Below are 22087 nucleotides of genomic sequence, written 5' to 3'. Positions count from 1 at the left end.
TAAAGGAGTGAAGTCTGTAGGGAAATGTGAGGAAAAGAGCCTTAATGACTAAGAAATGAATCAAAGTTAAGAATTGCAAATCCCTATTTTTGGACATTTTCACTGCTGAGAATAGCTATCAACGCCCCAGTTCAAAAACTAAAGGATATTTTAGAACATAATTGAAGGAATAGCAAACTACTAAAAGAAAAATACAATTCAGGTACAGCTCAAACAGCATTTGGAACATGTTCAGAATATCTTTGCTTTTCTTTTCTAGATGTATTATGAGTAAGTAGTAAAATAATACAGGGACATTTGGCAGTGCTTCCCTTAAAATTTATGTACTGATACCGATTTTTAAGGACACAAAACTTTATGTCTTTGCATGAGGTTAAAAAGAAGGAGTTTTTCTGCAGTTTATTCATGTCAAGGTTTTCTTGATGTCACTGTGAGTTTCTCTTGTGCTGAAATTCGGGTTAATCTGTCTTGGGAAGCCAATGCACAGATACTGGCACTTTGAGAAGTTGTTATGTTAAAGAAAGAAATGTGAAAAACTGACAAAAAAGGGCAGCAATCCTTTACCACAAGAAACTGACAACTTGTACACACTCATATATTCAAAGCTGTGTTTACTGAAGGCTGGAAGTTCATATTACAGGGAGCTGCTGATCTTCCAAACATAGCCAGGGTGTTTTAGGAACAGGTCCAACTAGCAAGAGCAGATTTTTTTAAATTATTATTATTATTTTAATTTTTTTTTATTTTCCAGATTGAAAGAGATGAGTAGGATTTATAATTGCAATTGGCTGGAAGTGCCATGGGGAGATGGAGATTTAGGTACTGTATAATAATTTGTAATTTTTTTTTAACTTCACCTGTTAATGCAGTGAATATATTTATTCTTTCTTGTTAATGCTTACAAAGCAATGATGCTTTGTAATAGTTTGCCCTTCTGGTAAACTATACATCAGAGAACTTGGAACTAATGTGGCCTCTGTATATAGTTAGAGATACTTTGTATTCAGCATTGTAAGGGACCTAGGGAATTTATGCATTATCAATTTTGGAATGGACTATTTTTGCTACTACTTCTATTTCAAACACAATGAATGAAAGTGTTTATATTTTTGCTAATAACTTCTAAGTGAGAGACACTATAATTTGTAGATTAGCAGAAGGCAGTAATCTAGGCAAAGGATTTAAGAACACCTTTGATTTTTATTTATGGTAAATATTTATGTTAAACATATTCTTGTCGCTGTGGTATTTAATAATTAATTACTATGCATATGAACAAGTCAGTTGGAATGTGAATTTTCTTTTTCCAAACTTGGTTGGCACAAAATAGTTCTGCAGCTTTTTGCTTTTAGATATTATTTGTAGTAGAGATGATACAAGCATTGTGCATTTTATGGATTTATAGAAACAGCTGGCTGCTGAATATCTCTACCTGAAGATAGGGATATAAGGTGGGTCTAGGTGCAAACCAGAGCTTATAACAGGATCTGGCATAATTTGATTATCTAATGTCACTGGAGTAATTAATAGACATTCTTCTGATCAATCCAAGATGAAAGGCGGTGAAGGAAATAAAGATGGAAAATTGTTGCTTTCAGATCCTACCTGCATCTTTGTTGTGTTTATACATGGCTACAAGAATGTCTGAAATGTAAGTGTATTGAATGAGCATAAAAGGTTCATAACTCTCATGATTTTATAAGATGTTTTTCCATATAATCAGTTCTTTTTGGTTTTTTTATTGCCATGGAGTAGGATAAACTATACAAAAGAGATGTTCTCATCTGTAGAGATAGAGGGACGAAATCCCAAAAACAACCTCTAAATACAGATTTAAATTTGAGGAATTTTTGCAGCAGACAGCAGGATAACTTAATGAATCCAATTTATTTGAATTAGAACAACTTTAGTGCTCATTCAGATACTACTGCAGAAGAAAAACACTGATCAAAATACTCATAGTGATTACACACATCCAAACCACAGTACAATCAATCTGTCTGAGCTTGTTGGTGTGACAAATACTGATGATTTGTCAAAATTGGGTCACTTGAAGGTTTCTGAGCTCAAGGGGGGTTAAGGGGTTTTTTTTGTCGTTATTGTTGGGTTTTGGTGTTTTTTTGGTTTGGGTTTTTTTTTTTTGGGTTTGGTTTGGTGTTTTTTTTTTTTTAATTTGGACTGTCAATAAGAATTTCAAAGCATTACATTAAATAAACCTGAAGTAAAAAGTACAAGGAGTAATGTGTGGGCATGTATATACACACTGCAAATGATTCTGATGGGTTTGGAAACTGCATCTTGCCAATAGTCCGTCTACTGCCACAGATGAAAGACTTCAAGGAGCTTCACACAAACAGGATACTCTGACATGATAGAAATCTCACTACATTTTTAAAATCAGGTTTATAAAACTTTACTGTCACATTTTTAAACTTCTGCAATCAGCTTTATGTAGTCTTATGATAATTTAAATAATCCTCTGTGCTTTTGCTTTGCCAAGTTTTTGATCTCAGTAGTATTCAGTAGTGCTGAGTCACAAAGTGCACTATGTCCTCCAAGATGCAGTCATACTTCTATGTAAGTTTTAGTCTCATTCACTAACACCAGTAGGAAAATGGAGGTTTTATCTACAATTTCCTATTAGCACTGTTCCCCATGTTTTTAACTAGGCAGGCCCTGATTTCTTTTCATGTTGAATTGCCTTAATCTTTTCGTCATTCCTGATGTGATTTATAGTAAACAAAAGTGTACTTTCTGAAACAGGCTAGTGGACAGAAGGAGTCCAATAGGAAACAGAAACAGGGTCTATTTCTGGGGTGTAGTTATCTTAGAGCTTAGGCTGGTGACTGCCAGTGATTGAGCAACAGCCTTTGCATTTCAGACTCATTGCTTTGCCAGCAAATGCAGTGGCTGGCTCTGTAGGCAGTCCCTGCCCATGGCAGAGTCAAACCTGCATGCCTGGAAGAGTCATCTGCCAGTGTTACCAATCCATTGTTCCAGGGTAATTCTCTCTGCATTTTTTAAGGAATTTTGGGCAGCTTGATATAACTCACACAAGTGATTGTATTAGTAGTTTACAGTTCTAGTGATTTTGTTCTTAGAGGAATAAATACTGATAATTCATAATACATTTTGAAGATGTCTCTTCCTTGCACAGCCTCTCAAAACTGAATTTTCAAAATTCCTGCCATAAATCAGTTTCAGCTCTGGCTGCAACCTTGGCTGGCCAGAAGGGACCTGTCAATGTGCAGTCCTGCAGAGGAAAGGGCAGGTCCTTCAGCAAGAGCTTCAGGATGGCTCTGGAAGCTGGGCTGGGAGTTATGGAGGGTTATGTGTGTGAACACAGGGTTGTTGTTGGGTTACATTTTTTTTTCACCTTTCTCTTTTGGGGGTGATAAATGAATGAAAATAAAGGCCAAAACTTTACAATAAACATATCTAATTTTTTTTCAGCCTAATAATTTATGGAATGAGAACTTAGAAATTATATCTTCTTTATACTTTAGTAATTTTTTTTACTGTGATTCTCACTGTATTTCTCTGCTTGCACTTGTGTAGTAGCTTCAAATTCATCTCACCATACATAAAGATTTCCACGTTGCTTTTCACATAAACCAGCTTCTTTGTGACTTCTTCAGGCAGCTTTACATCTGGTTTAAGTTCAAATAATGCCTGTGTTCCAGCTACAAAGATTTATTATGTGTATTAAAAATGAACAATGCAAAAATAGAAGTGGAATATGGTAATTAATGAATTTATTAAATAGATTACTGATATCGATATCTCAATATTTTGTTCTGTGGACCACATAATGATTTATTAGAGATGTGTACAATTAATAATAGAGCATTTTTTACTGTTTAGAAACCGATGATTTGAGTCTCTAAAGAGGAAGAATTAATTTCATAGGACATTTGACTTCACTATGTGCATCATATTTTCTGCTTTGTTCTGTGCATTCCAAACCCTTTCTAATTCATATGGCTTATTCAATAAATGTTATTATTATATAGGTTCTTGGGCAGATCGCTCACCTCTGCATGAGGCAGCCAGTCAAGGACGTCTTCTTTCTCTGAAGACTTTATTGTCACAGGTGAAGGCTCTGTTTTTACAATTGCTTTCATTTTTAATGTTTTTTAATTTCTCAGCATAGATTATTAATGCAGATTTAGTATGCTTTGTTTTGCTTTTCTCACTTGAATTTTGCAGAGCAATACATATTTAGGAATTTTTCATATTATAAGATATAAGCTAGTATCTAAAATATTTCCTCTGTATGTTTCGACCACCATCCACTCCCCCCCCCTCAAAAAGACAAAACCAAAATTGTGTCTAAATTTATGTCAGTCTTCCCTTCTTGCCTGGTATAAATCAATATAAAGCAGTTTCACTGCTTTAAGCCTTTGGGTAAATAGAGCAAGTCAGGAAGATACTAGTTAACAGGAAGAATCACTGAAAGATTCTGGATTTTCCATTGTTGTAATTTAAAAAAATTGCTAACATCAAAGGGAGAGACTGTAAATACTAAATTTTAATATTAAAATATTGTCCTATTAGCTATTTCAATATTGAAAAATTATACTATAAGATAGGTTTGATGAAAGCAGGTGGACAAAATTGTTATTTCTTAAGAATCAAACAACATTGACTGCAAAAAATTTAGAGGGCTTGGTGATTTTATCAATTCAGTAAATGTTTTCTTTGCTAAAATTCATAGCTTTGGATATTTCAGCTCTTAAGACACAGGTTGATAGAGTCATAGGAGAGTTTAGACTCAGGACTTTGTGGGGTTTTAAAGATCACCAAGAGAGGAGATGCACCACCCTTTCCCTCAGCTGTTTCAGGGTTTCACTGTCCCCCAGTTAAATTTTTTTCCACATAGCTACTTGGAATTTGCCACGTACTGACTTGGTCCTTTTGCCTTGTCACTGTGTATCTAAACAGTCTGCATATTTTATGCCTATTTCTGATTAAAAATAAGTGCTCACTGAGGATTACTTTATTGCAAGTTGAGTTTTAAGCCTAATTAGAATATGGTAAATTATTCATTTGAACAGTAGTGTGAGGAAACGACTCTAAATAAGTTCTGTATGATCTTTAAATACCATTCACATCTATTTTAGGGGTACAATGTAGACACACTAACAATTGACCAAGTAACTCCACTCCATGAAGCCTGCCTGGGAGACCATGTAGGATGTGCAAGAATCCTCCTTGAAGCAGGAGCAAATGTAAGGCTTTGGTTTTGTTTTATTTTCTTTTATATGAAGTCCAATTCTAACTTTGGCTTAACTGAGAAGGATATATTGCTTGATTTTAATGTAATTGATCTCTACTTACCCTGTTGGCTATATTCACCTCATGTAATTACAGCTGCCATCTGAATGCTAGCAAATGAGAGTGATGGGCAGCCACTGAGACAGCAAGGAGTTGGAGTGAATCTGTTAGCAGTGTTCATTATGAATTTCTCTTCAAAAATATGGAATGCATTCCTCTACTTTACAGGATTCCTCTTGTTTTGAGTGGCTTTCAGGAGGCTTTTCTTTTTATCTTCAGAATGTCTGCTGTCACACCACCTGTGTGCTCTTAAATTCTTTGGTATGAGTAGAAAAAAAGCACAGTCTCTTTTCTGTGCTCCTGGCATAGGCAGTCTTATCTTTTATCCCAAAATGAAAATGGGACCTTACAGATCACTTTCAGTGCAGTGTCTGCTGACATCAGAGTTCAAGTGCATAGCTTCCCAGGTCTCTGATCTTTGTAATGGAAATATTTATTGTCCTTAAAATTCAGTTTGCAAAACCATGTGGAATATGTCTGTGTTATTATAGAAAAATAAAAAAAGACACAGAGATATTTCCAAAGCAAATTTCTCCCTACTTCATCTAGCACAAGGAGTCTAAGATACAAAACTATAAGGAAAAAAAAATTCCCACCTGGTTTATTTTTAGTATTTGTAATTGTTTTGGTGGGTTTGGGGGATGCATGGAAGAAGATAGGCCAGAGTCCTGGAAAAAGCCTTCTCCACATAGCTGTGTTCCTCCCTTTAGTATTATTAGGCCTCACAAGCTTGTCTACTTTGTCTCCTTACTCTCTCACACTGGAAATATTCAGTTGAAGAGTGAGGTTGTTATTAAAGCAGCAAGCCTAGCTATTAGCTTTTTCTCCATGCTGTGAAATATCACTTGAACCTGGAGACTAAAACTACAGAAGAAAATGGCAAATTATCCTCAATTCCTGACAGAGCTGTGGAGAGAAGATCCCTTTATCCCATTAGTATGCAAAGTGTAAATTTTCTGTATCATTGAAACAAGCTCAGTGCAATGACTTCTGAAACTTATTTACTCTCCAGATGTCAATATATGCTCTTTAGTATTCCAGGTGTTTTTATCCAACATACTTTAACAAGAATAATAGTAAGCTAATTCCAACTGAGAAGCATGGTAAAAGGAAGACAGTTTCACAGAGACTGGTCAGTTAACTTGTCATTTTAACTAGTACTTTTTTTTTGCATTTTATGCAATTTTTAACTATTTCCTGTTTAAAAATCTACCTTTCTTTTAATTCTTTTTGTAAATAGATTTTATATATTCTAGGTAAATGCTACAACAATTGATGGAGTGACACCTTTATTTAATGCCTGTTCAAGAGGCAGTGCAGCATGTGCTGAGCTGCTCTTACAGTATGGTGCCAAAGCTCAGTGGGAGTCCTGTCTGCCATCACCCACACATGAAGCAGCCAGCAGAGGTAAGAGATTAGCTCCTCAATAAACATGGAGCAGCTGAGCAATGCTTCAGTAGGAGGGTTAAGAAATGTGTGTGGTTTTGTCCATGAGACAGCATACTGAAGTCGAGCAAACTGTCATGCTTTATACTGACAGGTCACAGTGAATGTCTGGAGGTACTGATATCCTGGGGTATAGATGTTGACCAAGATCTTCCTCATTTAGGGACACCTCTGTATGTAGCTTGTGTTTCACAGCAGATCCATTGCATTCGAAAGCTTCTTTACGCAGGTATGTAATGATTTAAATAAAATATTACTGCTCTGCAAAATAAGCATATTGTACTCACCTTTGAAGTCATCTGTGCTCAGCCAATGGAACTGGAATCCCTGCTTGCAGGGTTCTACTTCAAAGTTTATGCTGAATGATGTTTTCTTACAATTTACTACCTTTTTTTTTTTGGTGCCACAGTAAGCTTAAGAGGAAAAAAGGAAGCAAGACCAGTAAGAATGAATGTTCAGAATTTTCAGCACATAGTGCAGCTTTGTAGATATTAATTTTCTGTAGGAAAAAGAAGGGTAAAAAATGAGCTTTGAGAAATTTCGTATAGTAATCATTGAGATTTCAGTCAAACTACTTTAGCAATGAAGTTCCCCTTGCTTTTATTCTTCAGCAAGTTCTGACTGATCTTTGCACGAGGCATAGAGGCTGAGTTGCAGAGGGAAGGGGTGAGGTAAAAGGCATCTGACCCTAAATTTCTGATTATTTATTTAATCCATGGGTTAGAGATGTTGAAGGTTGGCTCTGTTTCAGCACAAGTCCAGGGACACAAGTGGCATAGCTGAAAGACAATTTGGTGCATTTCAGGTATTTACATACAGGGCTTTTGCATCCTGCAGAACAAGGAATTAAAATGTATATATGAATAATTCAGCCTTGCTATCATTGCACCAGAATAGTTTTTCTAGTTGATTGCATGCTATATTTAGAACTTAAACAAGCAGGTAAAGTGTTTTCTCATTCAGTCCATCTCCTTGGATGAATAATTATCCTATGTCATGATTTTTTATGTTTAAGAACAGCAAAAGCATAATTAGCATACTTTGGGATTCAAATACTACCATACAGAAAAAACAGTAACAGAAGGGCATATTCTACATTTGTTGGTGCTCTGAAGTAGAAAAGGGTATGTAATGAGAATATAAGTACCTACTTATGTAAATTAATTTTTTCATGTTTTATCAGTTGGTGAGAATGTATTAGAAGCTGAAAGGCAGAAAGACAATGAAATAAGCAAGAGAATGCAGAAGCATGTGCCAGTTGTTGATATTAAGAACAGTGAATTATTCAGATTTCAGATCCAATTTCTAGACCTGTGACATTATTATTTTACTCAAATGGACATTTAAAATGCAAAACGTCTTGATTCAGGGAGAAAAGTTGATACAGCAGGCAATTTTTGATCTCACAAGGTCAGTAAGAAGTCTGAAGAAGGCTGGGTTTTAGATGAATCAACAGCTTCCCTTCTGGGGAAAGGAAATTCTTCCATAAGGGAGAATTCTTCCATAAGGGAGATCCTTCCATACTAGCTAGTATAGTTTAACTCTTGTATGGATTTTTTTTTCTTAAATATGAATGCATTATTGCAAATTAATTTATTCCATTTTAATTTAAAACATGTTAAAAATTGCCTATTAATATAAAAGTGTAATAATTAGAACCCATGGATTGAGAGAATTAATGGTTTGAGGTTTGCTTCTCTAGGAGCTTTCTTGACTGTGAATCTCACTATAATTAAAATTAAAACTAATTTGTAGATTAATAAATAAAGGTTGGATGGGATGGGAGTCCATTTCAAACCCTTTTCCAGCTTCAGCATGTGAAAAATTATAAGGCATCCAGGATTCTTTCTTGAGTTGGTGTACTCAGAAAAATATACATATTAAATTTCAGTTTAGTGATTTTTTAAAGACTTAAATAAGGAAAGTATGTTTTTTATGTAGTACAAATGTCCTTAAATGTGTACAAAAGGTGCTTTTTTATGATTAGGCAACAGCGATGCTCACGTTACCTGATTGGTACCTGATACCTTCTTACGTGGTTGTACTTAGATAATAAAACCTAGGATAAAAAACACTAATGTGATTAGTTATAGTTCTATGCAATAAAATAATAATAAAGTAGCTAAATGCACTGTGGCACTCCAGGCCAGTGGTGTTTTTTGTTTATTTTGTAGCCTCGTCTTTCTTACTCAATGGTAAATTTAATTAATCTTTTCTGATGTCTCTTTATGTGCATCTGCCACCAGGTGCCAACGTGCAGAAAGGAAAGCATTTGCAAACTCCACTCCATGCTGCTGCCCAGCATTCTAGTACAGAGATTGTAAACTTACTCCTTGAATTTGGGGCAGACATAAATGCCAAAAATTCAGATTTTGAGAGGCCTGTTGATTTAGCTGCCCCAAGCAGTTTAGTGGAGAGACTGCTGCTCTTCCACGAAGGTAAGTTTGAGATGTTTGTATTTGAAACTGCAACTTGTATTATCAGAAAAACCAAACCCACCTAGAAAAACCCACAACTTAACAGTGCAAACAACCCATGTTATCGAAGGTAACACTGTGCTGTATGAAATGAATATATGAGCATACAGGTAATTTCCTTTCTAACTATAAACATACTCTGCAATATTTAGCCTCAGTCCAAAACCCATTGACCAAGCAGCATCAGAATTTATACAAGCTGAAAAGTATCGTCATATATTTATTGGGTGTTTACTTAAGCAGACATCAAAGCTAGGTTTTTATTGGTTTTTACAGACCTTGTTAAGAAGAAACAGAGTATTTAAATTTCACGTTAAAAATATATTTCATTTTGGTCAGCTGTCATAATATTTTAAATGTGTGTTTTATATGCATATAAAGCAAATTATTTTGATTGTGGGCAAAAAGCATAAAAAGTTTAATTTTCTCATTTTTCTTTTCAAAATTTTAAAAACCTGAGAAACAAGAGACCAAAGAGTCTATAGTTCCTCAAACCTCTTAAAGGTCTATGTGTTTTGGAGAGAATATTCCAAAGGGAACTGGACTTGTGCCAGACTGAACTATGTATAATGTAAAAATAAGCCAGAAGAGAATGAAACTATTTCAATAACCATGGGCATCTCTTTAGAGGTGAACTGATAAGTAACACTGATTCATGTTTTCCTCAAAAAAAAACCCACCCTGTAGTCTGAATGCTACTAACAAAACCCTTCTAAAAACTGTATGTTTTCACAAATTGACCAAGACTAGTAGTGTTTTTAAAAGTTAGAGCAAAGAAAAAAAATTACATACCATGAAACAGATAGAGGTTTCTTGTCCAGAGAAAATAGCATTTTGAAGGAGTGGGGAGCAGAGTGATAAAGACATTGTGATTAACTGGTAAGACCACTAAACATGATCCAGGATCTTGGGGTATTTTGCCTGCTTATTGTTGCAGTGATGCATTGGTAGGGCAGCTGGTAGTGCTCTAGCAGGTATGTAACCTATGCTGTGAGTAAAAAACCCCAAAACAACAAGTCTGCAGTTTTTAAAGTTATTGACATCAGATATTTTCTGGGGACTGGCTTTTAATTAAAAAAAACTGACCTTGTCTTGCTTTCTTTAGTATTTTCCTTACTATTATTAAGGTTTAAGCAGCCCCCGTCTTTATCTTTGAGGGCAGAAAGGCAATGAAGGAAACAGAATGAAGAAAAAAGTAAAATTTGCAAATTGTGAACTTTTTTCTTTGGTTTTTTTTTAGAAATTCCATTACTGTGCGAGGCTGTTGTAAAACAAAGTGCTGGCTTTTATAATAGTACAATTAAACTCATTTCTTTATTGTTTGCAGCCACACCATCTTCTCTTTGTCAGCTCTGCCGACTATGTATCCGAAATTACATAGGAAGAGCTAGACTGCATCTTGTTCCACAACTCCAGTTGCCAACCATACTGAAGAATTTCTTACAGTATAGATAACATAGTAATTAATTGTTAGAAACTTAAATATAGCGAGTACCTTTTTTTCTCTCTGTTTATTGTACATCTTATCTAAAGAACTGCTGGGCGGAAAAAAAAAGCCTTTTGCCTATTGCTTAAAAAAAACTGTATCTTTGACACCTGGTGTTGGTAATGTAATAATAACTGGGAGCCATTCAGCAACTAGTGCCAAGGTGCTAATCCAGCTGAATTGAATAAGTGTGCTGATACTCTGGGACATGATTGTATAACTTTATCTTAATCCTTTATAGCTTTAGTGCTGTTAACTTTAATTGTGTTTATGTTTTTAAAATCTGTTTGACAGACCTCAACTACAAAGAGTTTCTTCATTATTATTTGTTAAGTTTGTCCATTTGGAGTCAATATTTTATGTATTTTCAAATTTCTGTTGTTCGTGTACCTAAAAATACTTGGTGATGGGTGCACTATATGCATTGATAAAAATAAAACAATTAAACATCAATTCTTTTTCTTTATATAGAAAATTCATTAATCATGGTGAGAAAATTCCTTTACTCTTCCTCACTGCCTGTGCTGTGGACTGTAATTAAACTGATGTGAACATAACCTCAGTTTTTTATAGAATTCTGTTTACTGGTACAATTAGTAACTTATTTCTCAAAAGCTTTAATACGGAAATACTTTTGGTATCCTCTTATAAACCAGAATTTTATGGGCACTTCCCTCGTCTTTTCATAACAGTACTATATCACAAGCATTTAATGGGCATATTAAATAATTACTTGCCTCAGAGAAAGGCATATTTTAATATGTAGTGTCTGTGAGGTTTCTGAAGGCATATAGTGGAGATGTGGATACTGAATCTTCAAGCTCGAGTTCAGGAGGTGAATACAAGGTTTCAAAAATGTCAGTTTTCTGTATCAAGATGGGTACAGTTCTTGAAAGGACATTACTTCTCTTACTACCTGTTTTGTAAACATTTATCCAGCTCCAAAAATCCTGCTGCAAATTCACAGAATACTCCAGCAGGCATTTCTGTGAGAAGGTATTGTTCAACTCTTGTGGGTGACACCCACAAGACATTAGAAAACCCTGAGGCTTTGCTTATGCCCTTGAATTTTTGATGACTGTGATTTGAATAGATTAAAATGCAGCACTCCTCCTTTCCCTCTTCTCACTTGCTCTTCCTTTGAGAACAGATTACTTTTTCAGTGACTGATACTCAGTTCCTGCAAACCGAAGCACGGGACACCTGAAAACTTGCCATTTGCCCTTGGTGATTCACCCTCTTCCATTCCTTTTCAGTGACTCCTTTCAGTATTTATGTTTCTACTGGAAAGGTGATAAGTGAGGAACTAACTATAGAGGAAGCTTACACAAAGAGGAATGCTTACTCAGTTGCTAAATAATATGCTCCTAATAAAAATGTAGCTGTCTTGACACCGTTAAATAACCTTAATTTGCTTCTGTTTGCTGCAAAAGCTCTAGTTAGGGGGCTTTTCTGGAGTCCTTGGAAAGTCAAATGCAAATATGAGGAGGTGCTTAGGAGTCCATCATATCCTGAGTCTGTACTGGGGTCTGTGTAGTTATTTTTATTTTCATCCAGAAGGTAGCAATTTGTGGTTTTATGTACAACACCATTACTGTGTATTACTCTGACAAACAAGCCAACTGTGGAGTGCCAAGCCAACAACAGCACTGTTGAACTTCTCCATGTAGAAAGAGCTCCTTTAGAACCTCACCTTCAGGTGTACACATTGTTTTTCAAGTTTGATTCAGACAAAGTGGCAGAAAAAGCTCTCATGTTCTATACACCTGTATCAGATTGGAGCAAACATGGCTATTCTGCAAAACACCTATTTGGAACACAACTAGATAAAGTTCAAAGTTTTGCTGAGAGTCACACCAGAGTCCAGGCCATCTCATCGCAAATAGGTGTGTTCGTGCTCTTGTGGCATTCGCAATATCTATTCCCACCACTGTCCCTGATCCCTGCCACCATCCAAAGAGCAAACAGGACCATCTTTGTCGTTTACAGGTATTTGGTACTATTTTTTTGTGTAATTATACAGAATAGAAGACTAGTCAGAAGAAACTGGCTTGTGGTAATACCATTACTTTGATCTCAGGCAAGAGGCACTTTTCAGCATAAACATCCATCTTTTGCTAACAGATAGTTGTGTGAAAATTGAGTTCATTTTGGCAAGGTGAAACGAGTTGGGTGGGGCATTGCTTCTGTTACTATGTGAAAGGGACAAACAAATGTGGGAATGGATGTGGTTGGCCTGGCAGGACTATGCACTGGGACAGGTCTCTACCAGATCAGAGCATGCTACTGCCACATACCAAAAATACAGGGCAATGAAATACCTGGTGTTAGTGCTTGGTAAAATCCCTGCCAAAAATAATCCCTTGTTTAGCCAGAAATTTCAGGTTTGTTACTGTTCTCATGCTGTCAGGGCCCTAGTCAACGTAGCTTTGATGGGTTGAATTGTTAGGATGAAATAAAAGTTATATATTAAAATATTAGGAACCAGGATCTGAAGCAAACAGTGACCCAGGTCAGAGCACTGTTTAAGTGCCCTATTACAATAAATCTCTTATTCAATGAACTGTTACACCAATTAAAAAGTGGTCTAAGGCATTTTCAGAGAAAAAGAAAATAAAAAAAAGTAGTGTGATACGTCAATTCTGGAATGAAATCCAACAGTGAAATCCTGTACGCTTGCTGAAAGTATTCCAGAGACCCACAGGAGGCACTGCACTGGCAGTGAGAAAGCACCTGGAATACAAGATTCTCCTTGTGCTTCTCCCGGGCCTGTCCTGGGGCTGCAGGGCTGCTCAGCTCTGGCCATGGCCAGGGCAGCATCACTGGCCCAGCCTGGCGGGAGCCCTGCTCAGGGTGGAACAGACAGGGCATCATTCCAGCCCACAACATGGATTTAAAGTGCCACCCGCATCTCCTATCTCAGACTGCAGCTGCCAGTGAAGCTGTCTCTGAAGCTTATAAACATGTCAGTACTGTTGGACAGATTATTTCCAAAGAACAAAGGATTTGGTTTTCCAGGGATGTTGACCATAACAGAGATTTAATAGTATTTGGAAAGCACTAGCTGTGTAGCTTCGTATGTTTTTTCATTTAAATGGAAATATGACTTTTACAAAGGAGTCAAAGAGTCTTTTGAAGACACAGTATTCTTTAATATTAAGGGGGAGATATCTGTGTTTGACTTGCTATACTAGACAATGAAGCTACACATTAGCAAACAATCTGAAATTATTTTTGAAATTGATGAACCAGTTGACAGTTGCAACCACAGCTGTAACAGCAGACACAATTACAACCTTTTCTGAATATTCCCCTCACTCACCACTGTACAAACAACTTGAAGGAAAATGCAGCCTCATGTTATTCACAATGACTGTCACCTGATGGATCCCCAATATAAAAAATGCCCTTTGTCTTAAGTTTTGTATTTTAGTATTCTTAACCCTCACTCCATAATTTAGAGGGAATAGATTTGCCCAAGAATCTATGTTAAAGCATAATTTATGTGTAACACATCGATGCAGTTATTCTACATATTCAATATATTTTAACTGTGACATATTAATAAAATCCTTATGTTACAACAAAAGATTTTAAATATAGTAGAATGGTAGTTGAGTCAATACTTCAGATCCCAATCCTCAGTCATGGGGCTGCATGTTCAGTTCTTATGTTTGTTCTCCACCTCTGTATCAAGAACTTTTCCATACCAGTTTGTAAGATTTATGTGCTAAAAGACAGATAGTCTTTCATTTGACTGAAACAAGATCAGATGCTGACTGATGGAAAATTCTTTCAAAAACGATGAATTTTAACTTCTGAAACTGAATTCTTCTTCTGCAAGGTCCATGAAATAAACAAAGGAAAAATATTTTCAGAGAATACTTGCAGGAAGTAAAAGATTCTGTTCCAGCACCCAAGTATGTACAAAAATGGGGATTTTAGGGTACAAAACAGCTGTGTTCCCTCCACCCAATATATTCTTATACCCGAAATCCTGTAATAATACTCTAGAACATTGCCAGAAGGAAATTTTACCATTTTAAAGAGGGAGGGGAAAAAAACAGCCCAGGATTTTCTTTTATTTCTAATCTCCATCCCAGCTTTCCAGTAGGGTGGCATAGTTATTTCTATAGTTAAATAAGGGCAAGGCTTACCTCTAAATTTAGGCTTTTTTGATAGGATCTACTAAATAGAGACCCAATACTATTTCCAGTTTTACAACAGTTGCTATGGAAATAATTCAGCCAATTTTAATTGATACTTCTTTATATTTCATGTAACTATCAGGAATTTAAATAAATTTCAAAATTTATTTTAAAGTAGCAGCAAAAAACCCAGATAAAATAGATTTCTGTTTATGTACCATCAATTAAGCTAATAAAAAGTATTGCAACCAAGGCATCCTTTCTAAAAGTGAGCAATTCTGATTATAAGAATTATTAATAAGAATAATGAGTATAATATTTGCCTTATAATTAAATTCCATACTATACACAGCTTTAAATATTTTTAGTATTCTATTGCCATAACTGCTTTTCCATTTGAGCACAGATGTAGTAAATAAAAATATAAATGCACAAGTACTTGCTTCTGGTCTAATACAAAATATAAAGAGAAAACAAGCTTTTTAAATGTACATAGCATAGTTAAATAACTTCAATAAATATGCTGCTTGTTCTATACAAAGCCTTTGTTAAAAAAACGAAGAAAATTTATAAAGTTTAGCCTCCAGTGAAAGTAAAATGGAGAATGTTGCCAAATATGATCCTATTATAAAATACAATTTTGTAATCTAGATAATCTAAATAAATAAATAAAAATAGATAATCTAAACAAAAAATAAGTGACCTTCTATTTGTACTGCTTTTAAAGCACAATAACAAGTGGATGAAAAAAACACCTACTCTTTAAATTTTACTTTTGCTATAGAACCCTGTGTGTAAAAATTAGTTCAAATTAAAAGGGAGACAGTGTGAAACAGCCAAAATATTCCAGTCATTCTAAAAAAGTTTGGAGTTGCTGTCAATAAAGTAATTCTAGGATTAAATATTTGGAAGAGTGTTTATGGGTTTCACAGTTTATCATCAATATTTTGGTAATATGTAGACAGTTTTTTACAAAGCATCTATTCACACAGAGTTGACAAAAATAATTGTCTGACGACAATATTCTTACTAAAAAAAAAATGACATGGCTATAAATGAAATTAGGGCTTTTTCTTTGGATTATCAAATAACTCTTTTCTTTGGATTCTCAACAAACATTTGTATAGAAATCCTTTTGTTCTCATTTTAAAATTTTCAAAGTTCAAGTAATTGACCTTCAGGAGGAATCAACTACCACCTCTCTGTCCTTTGACAATCAAGGTTAAATCAACATTAAGTCCCAGAGTATTATTTTAAGCACTATAAAGTACAGAGGAAACACCTCATCAAAATGGGTTAAGTCGTATTCCTGTTCCTAATGGTGAAAAAGGATTCACTTTGGCCCACATCAAAGCATCATTCAGTGAAATAGCAGATTTTCCATCTTCGAGGAAGAACACAGGACCCTGTAAAGCAAAAATGTTTGGGAAGAGAGAGAAAAAGAAATAATACATGGATTGTGTAATGGCCACAACAAAAAGCACATTTTATCTCAGAAGAACTTGAAAGCCTTGTTTAGACCTATCCACTATGTTCCTACAGAAATTTTTCCCCATTCACTTAAAACACTGATAACAGCTACACATTATGAATTGAGGGCACTTATGTTCCCAAATCTGTCAACACAACCTTTCATAATATTTAAATTTTTAGTTTGATGTGTTTTATTGTTATTTTATATATGCTTGTCAATTATTCCAGAGTTAAATTTAGCTTGAATTGGAAACTGAGGTTACAAGCATTTTTCTTCAGAATACTGTCCATATTTCATCATGGACATGATTATAATTTCTCTTGATCTGTGCTTTTTCTTATCCACAAAAATCCCCTTGATATAATGTCTCCATGTATTGTTTGAAAACAGAGTCTACATGTGGTCTACAGAATAATTTGAACTATTCACTATGAAAAAGACAAAGTACTCATTCATGGGATGGAAAAAGAGCTATTTGCTAATTTATTAATTTGACAGAATGAGCTCTCTAAGCTGCAATATAAGTGCTTTCTTAAAGAGTTATGCTCTCCAAATTTGCTACATAAAACTTTTAAACCCATACAAGTAGTCTGCCCTGCTTTAGTATTAACTGATTTTGATTTTTGACCTGATCTGCATGCCCAAAGCCATGACTCCTAATGTAGAGGAGATCCTGTAGATGAGAAGCTGGTGACACCGTATTTGCTATTCTTGTTGAATGGACTATAACACTGGCAGCTTTACATGGTTGTTAGCAAATGTTGAGAGTACAGCCATAGACAGAGACCACTGATCTAATCTGGAAGTGTTGAGAGCAAGTTTTTTTAGATTGATGGTGAACAGTTGAGAATTTTTTTTACCTCAAAAATCCCACTAGCATTTTGTAGACTAATTTTTTTTCAGAAAACTATCCATCTCTCTTAGTCCCTAAACCACCTTGTTACTCTTTGGGCTGACATCTTACACTGGACAGAGGAAACAGATTTGTCATAACTTAGGAAAGTAAATTCATACTGAGGCATTGCCTGGAGCCAGCAGAAGTGTTTTCAGGATCATTCTGTTTTCTCTTTATTAAAATAACAAGATATGCTAAACAGATGTTATAAGATCTAATGTGTATTAATCATAAAACTCAGTGTGTGTGATGAATAAATATATTTGAATATTTAGTCTTCTAATGTCTGGATTTAATTAGTCATGAATTCTAAGTTTTATAATATGCATTTCCATAGTGATAAAAACCAAAACCAGAAAAATATTAATATGTGGTTGAAGGCAAATAATTTCCTGGCTTTTATTCAAGCTCTGGTGAGGGATTAGCCAATAAGATACATGCACTTTAGACACAACATTTGGCAAAGGAAATCTTTCACGTATGAATTAAAAGGTTTTGGATTTGGGAAATGAGAACTATTTGATTGGGGTATTCTTTATACAGCCTTTCTTATATAGCAGATGTCACTGCCTGTTATTTTTAACTCTGCTCCTGTGATAACAGGGTAAACCTTTTTCCAGCCAAATGGTGGGAGAGACCTTTGATTTGTAGCAACCTCACAAGCAGTCAGTGCTATCAGCAAGAAAGAACACTTCAGCTCTCTGAAACCATACCTGGATCTTTAGCCCTGTCAAACAAGAGGTATGAACATCTGAATGACTGGGAAGATTTGATCCAGAGACACAGTCTGGCCCAACCATTCCTTTCAGAGGCTCCCCCTGAATTCGCGAGACAAGTACTGAATACAGGGCTCTCTGTGATTCAGAGGGCGGGGTGCAGGGCAGCTCATCCGTAGGCCTAGGAACATAACAGAAACTTGGTTTTCAACTTGGCCTCCTCATTTGTGTGAGAAGCTAAGATCTGCAAAGCAGTTACGTTCAGACTTTACAAAAGGAGTAAATTTACAACTAAACAGTTAAATACTACTAGGCTCACTCATGGTAATTTTATATTTTTCCACCTACTTGTTTGATTGTGTGCAAGCTCTCCATGCATCTAATTCCTCAGAAAGCTGTTCAATTTTCAAAGGTACAGACACTTCCCGTCTTTTTAAAAGCTGACTGGAAAGGAATGGAAGTAATTAAAGTCGTAATTAATCCTAATAATGACAATTTTCTTAGAAGCAAAACATGATAGACAGTAGTAAAATAAAACTATTTCTGATTGGATATGGAATAACTATGGAAATAAATTGATCCTTCACAATATAGACTATATTAAACTTCAGTAATACTCATACAAGTTATAGAAGTATAGCTTTATATTTAAATTTTATTTTAATTATCCCTATTTACACCTTATTTAATTTGCTGTATTTTTTTAACTTGAGGCCATTTTATATTTCAAGGTTATATGTGTTTTTATTTCTTAATATTGTCATCTTTACTGAAATTATGGATCCATTTTGCCTGCATGTACCACATACGGTAAAAATGCAATTAGAGAAATATGGTTCAACACATATTGGGACAGCCTTGTTTCACTTGCAGAAAGCAGTTTCAAAGCCCTTGCAGTGGATGTATTTTTTATTTATCAAAATATAATATAGGTGGCAGTTATTACCTGACCTAACTCCTCCATCTTTCATTTGTGTTGGGATACCTTAAAAATGTCCTGCTTAAGCATGTAAATTGTCCACCTTAATCAGGTAAGTGTCCAATTTAAGACGGGCCAGAAACTAAAATCCTGAGAGTCTAGAAGATATTGGGCAATCCAAGAACAAAGCTTTGAGTGGTATTGCTCTGTGGTTCTTTACATAATAAATAACTGAAAGCTTTACAGCCAAAAGTATCACAAACTGTGTCTCAAAGACTGCTTGTTACTAGTCAAATAATATCCATATCAGAATAGCCCTTCAGTAAAAGCTTGTATTTCATCTTGTTTCTTTAGGTTCAGAAAAGAAAAAATCAAACCAACAACAAACAAATGCTCTTTTTCCTTTTCCCCAATCCTCTCACCAAGTTTCAGACATAAGGATAGCTAAGAGGAAAGACATGTCTTCATTTTTTTGGGATGTGATGCAAAGAAGTGGGCTCAAGGTATGGCATACGTCATAATAAGGACTGAGATTACTCAGAGGTAATGAAAACCCAGTATTACCTTGTATACTCATACAGTGCAGGTACAATGCTGTTGTACTGTCTTCTGATAGCGAGTAAAGCACCAATGTAACCACACAAAATCAGCAACTCATTCCGAAACCTATAAATGAGCAAGTATCAATCATGAAAAACAACAAGCATTTGAAAAATGTTAAACAAACTCATATTCATGTTATAATTTTAAAAACTAATTTTTCCCTCCCCCTTTTGTGGAGAATATATTTTCACTGATTATGCTTACTTTCTTTGTCATGTACTTGTTAAGACAGACTCCATCTGCTTCATATTGATTTCCGTTATTAAATTTTAAATGCATATACAACACAATTTTTAAGCACAATCAAATGGAGTTACACAAACAACATCACTCGGATCTTTTCATGTGATAGAACTCTAAATGTAAATAAAACTGCCCCAAATATTAGTGTAGATTTCAGTTTCACCAAGTTTCCCCAACTTTTCTTCTCCTTTTCGTTCTTCACACGTATACTTGTGTAGACACCTAGGCCTAGCTGCAACCATCCATCATGAAGGTGAACCAACTATTTTAGAGTTAATTCTGAGAGTGACAGCCCCGCGTTCCTTAACACTTTGGCATAAAAGCCCTCATGATTTGTGATACCACTTCAGCAAACTGAAACCAGAGCTGATCAAAGTGAAACTTTTCCCCATAAGACCAATATTGATTCACACATAGTAAATACTCCACAGAGAAAGAAGCAGTAAAATATCTTTCTTTTTTTTTTAGTTGCTAAACCTTCATCATTTGGAAGAGTCTACATTCTAGTCTCTAGACTGGAAACAAGCATGCTTGCTGGAATTTTTTTTGTGTCCCTCTTCTGTTAAACAAAGAATGATACTAACAGTGTGCACCTATATACACAATCTGAAAGATTCCTTCAAGGAAAGTCCCCCTTTTCTAAGTTAGGAAAATATACTCACTCACTGCACTTAGGCAACATTAACTGTTCAGTCCGTATGTAACTTAAAAGATCAAGATACGGAAAGACTGAATCTAAAGTCCAATCTGAGCCACAAAGTTGTTCTGTTGAAAAATAAAAAGAAAAATATCTCATGAGGAAAGTTATACAGATAACTTTTGCTTTAAAACTGTTTCTTCACCAACTACCTACCTTTCACATATTGAATGCCAACAGGGAGAGCCTTTTCAGGTTCTGTGCTTAACAGATAGTATTTTATTGTTTCAAATACATCCCCATCTGCCTGAATTGTCTCTGCCATTCGCATACATTCTTCCACATCAGGAAGATTACACTGGAAAACAAACATTTTGCCAGAAAATTACTGAAATGTTCAAATACTTCTCTAAAATGCATAGAAATACTGATGTTTGCGCACAAGAAGAAGCAATTCTCTCTGAAGGCGTAATTGAAAGACATACCTCCATATAATGCACATTAAGAAAATCATCTAGACCAGAGCAACACTGGAAAAGGCTCTGTAACTTCATTTTAAGCAATACCAATTTTCATTGCTAATGTTTTTGTGAAGTTTTTATTACTGTTTAATAAATGTGCAGTCTGAGTTGCACCCTAAGGGAGAGCAACCAAAGCAGACCCTTCTGCTACTGAAGAGGAAAGGGCACATGGACATTACAGGCATAAAATATAAAACAATTCAGACAACAGAAAGTTGATCTGCAAAAACATGATTAGGCTGTACATCTAGTAGGTTATAAATCTGGTAATCTTCAGACAGGTAATTTTGAAGATAAACTACTTCAGAAAGTAACGTGTCAGGGAAAGAGTGCACTAAAGGATAGAAATGAAGAACTAAATTTATTGTATGATACTGAAAATAAAGTCAACAAACACTAGTAGAGGAGAATAGAATATGCAACATATAAGATGGTAAAGACAAATTTATCCTATGGTTATATATGGCCTTACATTTTTTGAAATTAGTAAATAAATCAATACAAAACCATATCAGATTCAGGTAAAAACTTTTATGTTGTACCTTTTCATGGAGGTCATTTATTTCTGCTGTGCATCCAGGATAAAAAGCACATAGTTTTACTAACTGCAGTTTATTATCAGGAATCATCATAAGAAGATCAACTGCTAAATCCCTGCACAAACAAAAGATGACATATAGTTACTCTTGATGGTTTGTAACAGAAGGATGCTATTTGCTCTTTTACATTCCTTTATAAAAAAAGAGTTTACAGAAAAAATACTATTTCCAGAGAAGTGCAGAAGCAAGGTCAGTATCTAACACTATTTTTGTTCAATAAATAAGCTTAATTTTTCATCTTATTGGGAAAGTCATTCATTAATTTTCTGTTGCTTTAGTTGGTTGAATTAAACAGCTGGGCAATTCTTAAGCCTCAAAACCATCTCAAAGTGAAATGGAAGAATATGTGAGCAGTGATGGGAAAGGAGAGTAGGAACCCTCCAATTTGAGAGAAGAAAAGATGATAATGTGGCTCTGTGTCATGAAACCATCCTCAAAATTCTAGGTTTCTAATTTTCATGACATCAACATAGGACATCTCTCAGTCATCCAGAATGGCTTGGTGCTCATGTCACATAGAAATAGAGAGATTATATGGGAAAAAAATGTGATACGTATTTTCATCCGTCTCAAAGGAAAACTGTTT

The 22087-nt window shown here is 35.1% G+C and overlaps 2 protein-coding genes across 7 annotated transcripts in view; one reads left to right on the top strand and one right to left on the bottom strand.

Annotated features, from left to right (window-relative positions):
* The window catches only part of ASB5 (ankyrin repeat and SOCS box containing 5), a 40235-nt gene extending 29036 nt beyond the window's left edge, over positions 1 to 11199 (top strand). For 4 of the 6 annotated variants that reach the window (XM_050973706.1, XM_050973707.1, XM_050973708.1 and 1 more), the window contains 7 exons: positions 752 to 819; positions 4014 to 4093; positions 5124 to 5231; positions 6594 to 6744; positions 6878 to 7012; positions 9030 to 9221; positions 10588 to 11199. In XM_050973706.1, the coding sequence (XP_050829663.1) occupies positions 762 to 819; positions 4014 to 4093; positions 5124 to 5231; positions 6594 to 6744; positions 6878 to 7012; positions 9030 to 9221; positions 10588 to 10715 (852 nt within the window). In that variant the 5' untranslated portion in view covers positions 752 to 761 and the 3' untranslated portion in view covers positions 10716 to 11199. The remainder of the gene's footprint in view (positions 1 to 751; positions 820 to 4013; positions 4094 to 5123; positions 5232 to 6593; positions 6745 to 6877; positions 7013 to 9029; positions 9222 to 10587) is intronic. The other 2 variants (XM_009101053.4, XM_030239366.2) reach the window with 1 other exon arrangement.
* Positions 11200 to 11528: 329 nt separating this feature from the next.
* Positions 11529 to 22087, bottom strand: part of WDR17 (WD repeat domain 17) — a 37353-nt gene continuing 26794 nt past the window's right edge. The window contains exons 22-28 of the mRNA XM_050973710.1: positions 21445 to 21556; positions 20598 to 20739; positions 20407 to 20509; positions 19463 to 19564; positions 18328 to 18423; positions 17977 to 18160; positions 11529 to 16300 (exon numbers count right to left, since the gene is read on the bottom strand). Of these exons, the coding sequence (XP_050829667.1) occupies positions 16181 to 16300; positions 17977 to 18160; positions 18328 to 18423; positions 19463 to 19564; positions 20407 to 20509; positions 20598 to 20739; positions 21445 to 21556 (859 nt within the window). The 3' untranslated portion in view covers positions 11529 to 16180. The remainder of the gene's footprint in view (positions 16301 to 17976; positions 18161 to 18327; positions 18424 to 19462; positions 19565 to 20406; positions 20510 to 20597; positions 20740 to 21444; positions 21557 to 22087) is intronic.

This window comes from Serinus canaria, chromosome 4 (genome assembly GCF_022539315.1).
Source record: "Serinus canaria isolate serCan28SL12 chromosome 4, serCan2020, whole genome shotgun sequence".
NCBI lineage: Eukaryota > Metazoa > Chordata > Aves > Passeriformes > Fringillidae > Serinus > Serinus canaria.
Note: the sequence above shows the minus strand (reverse complement) of the source record. Positions and strands in the feature narration are given on the sequence as shown.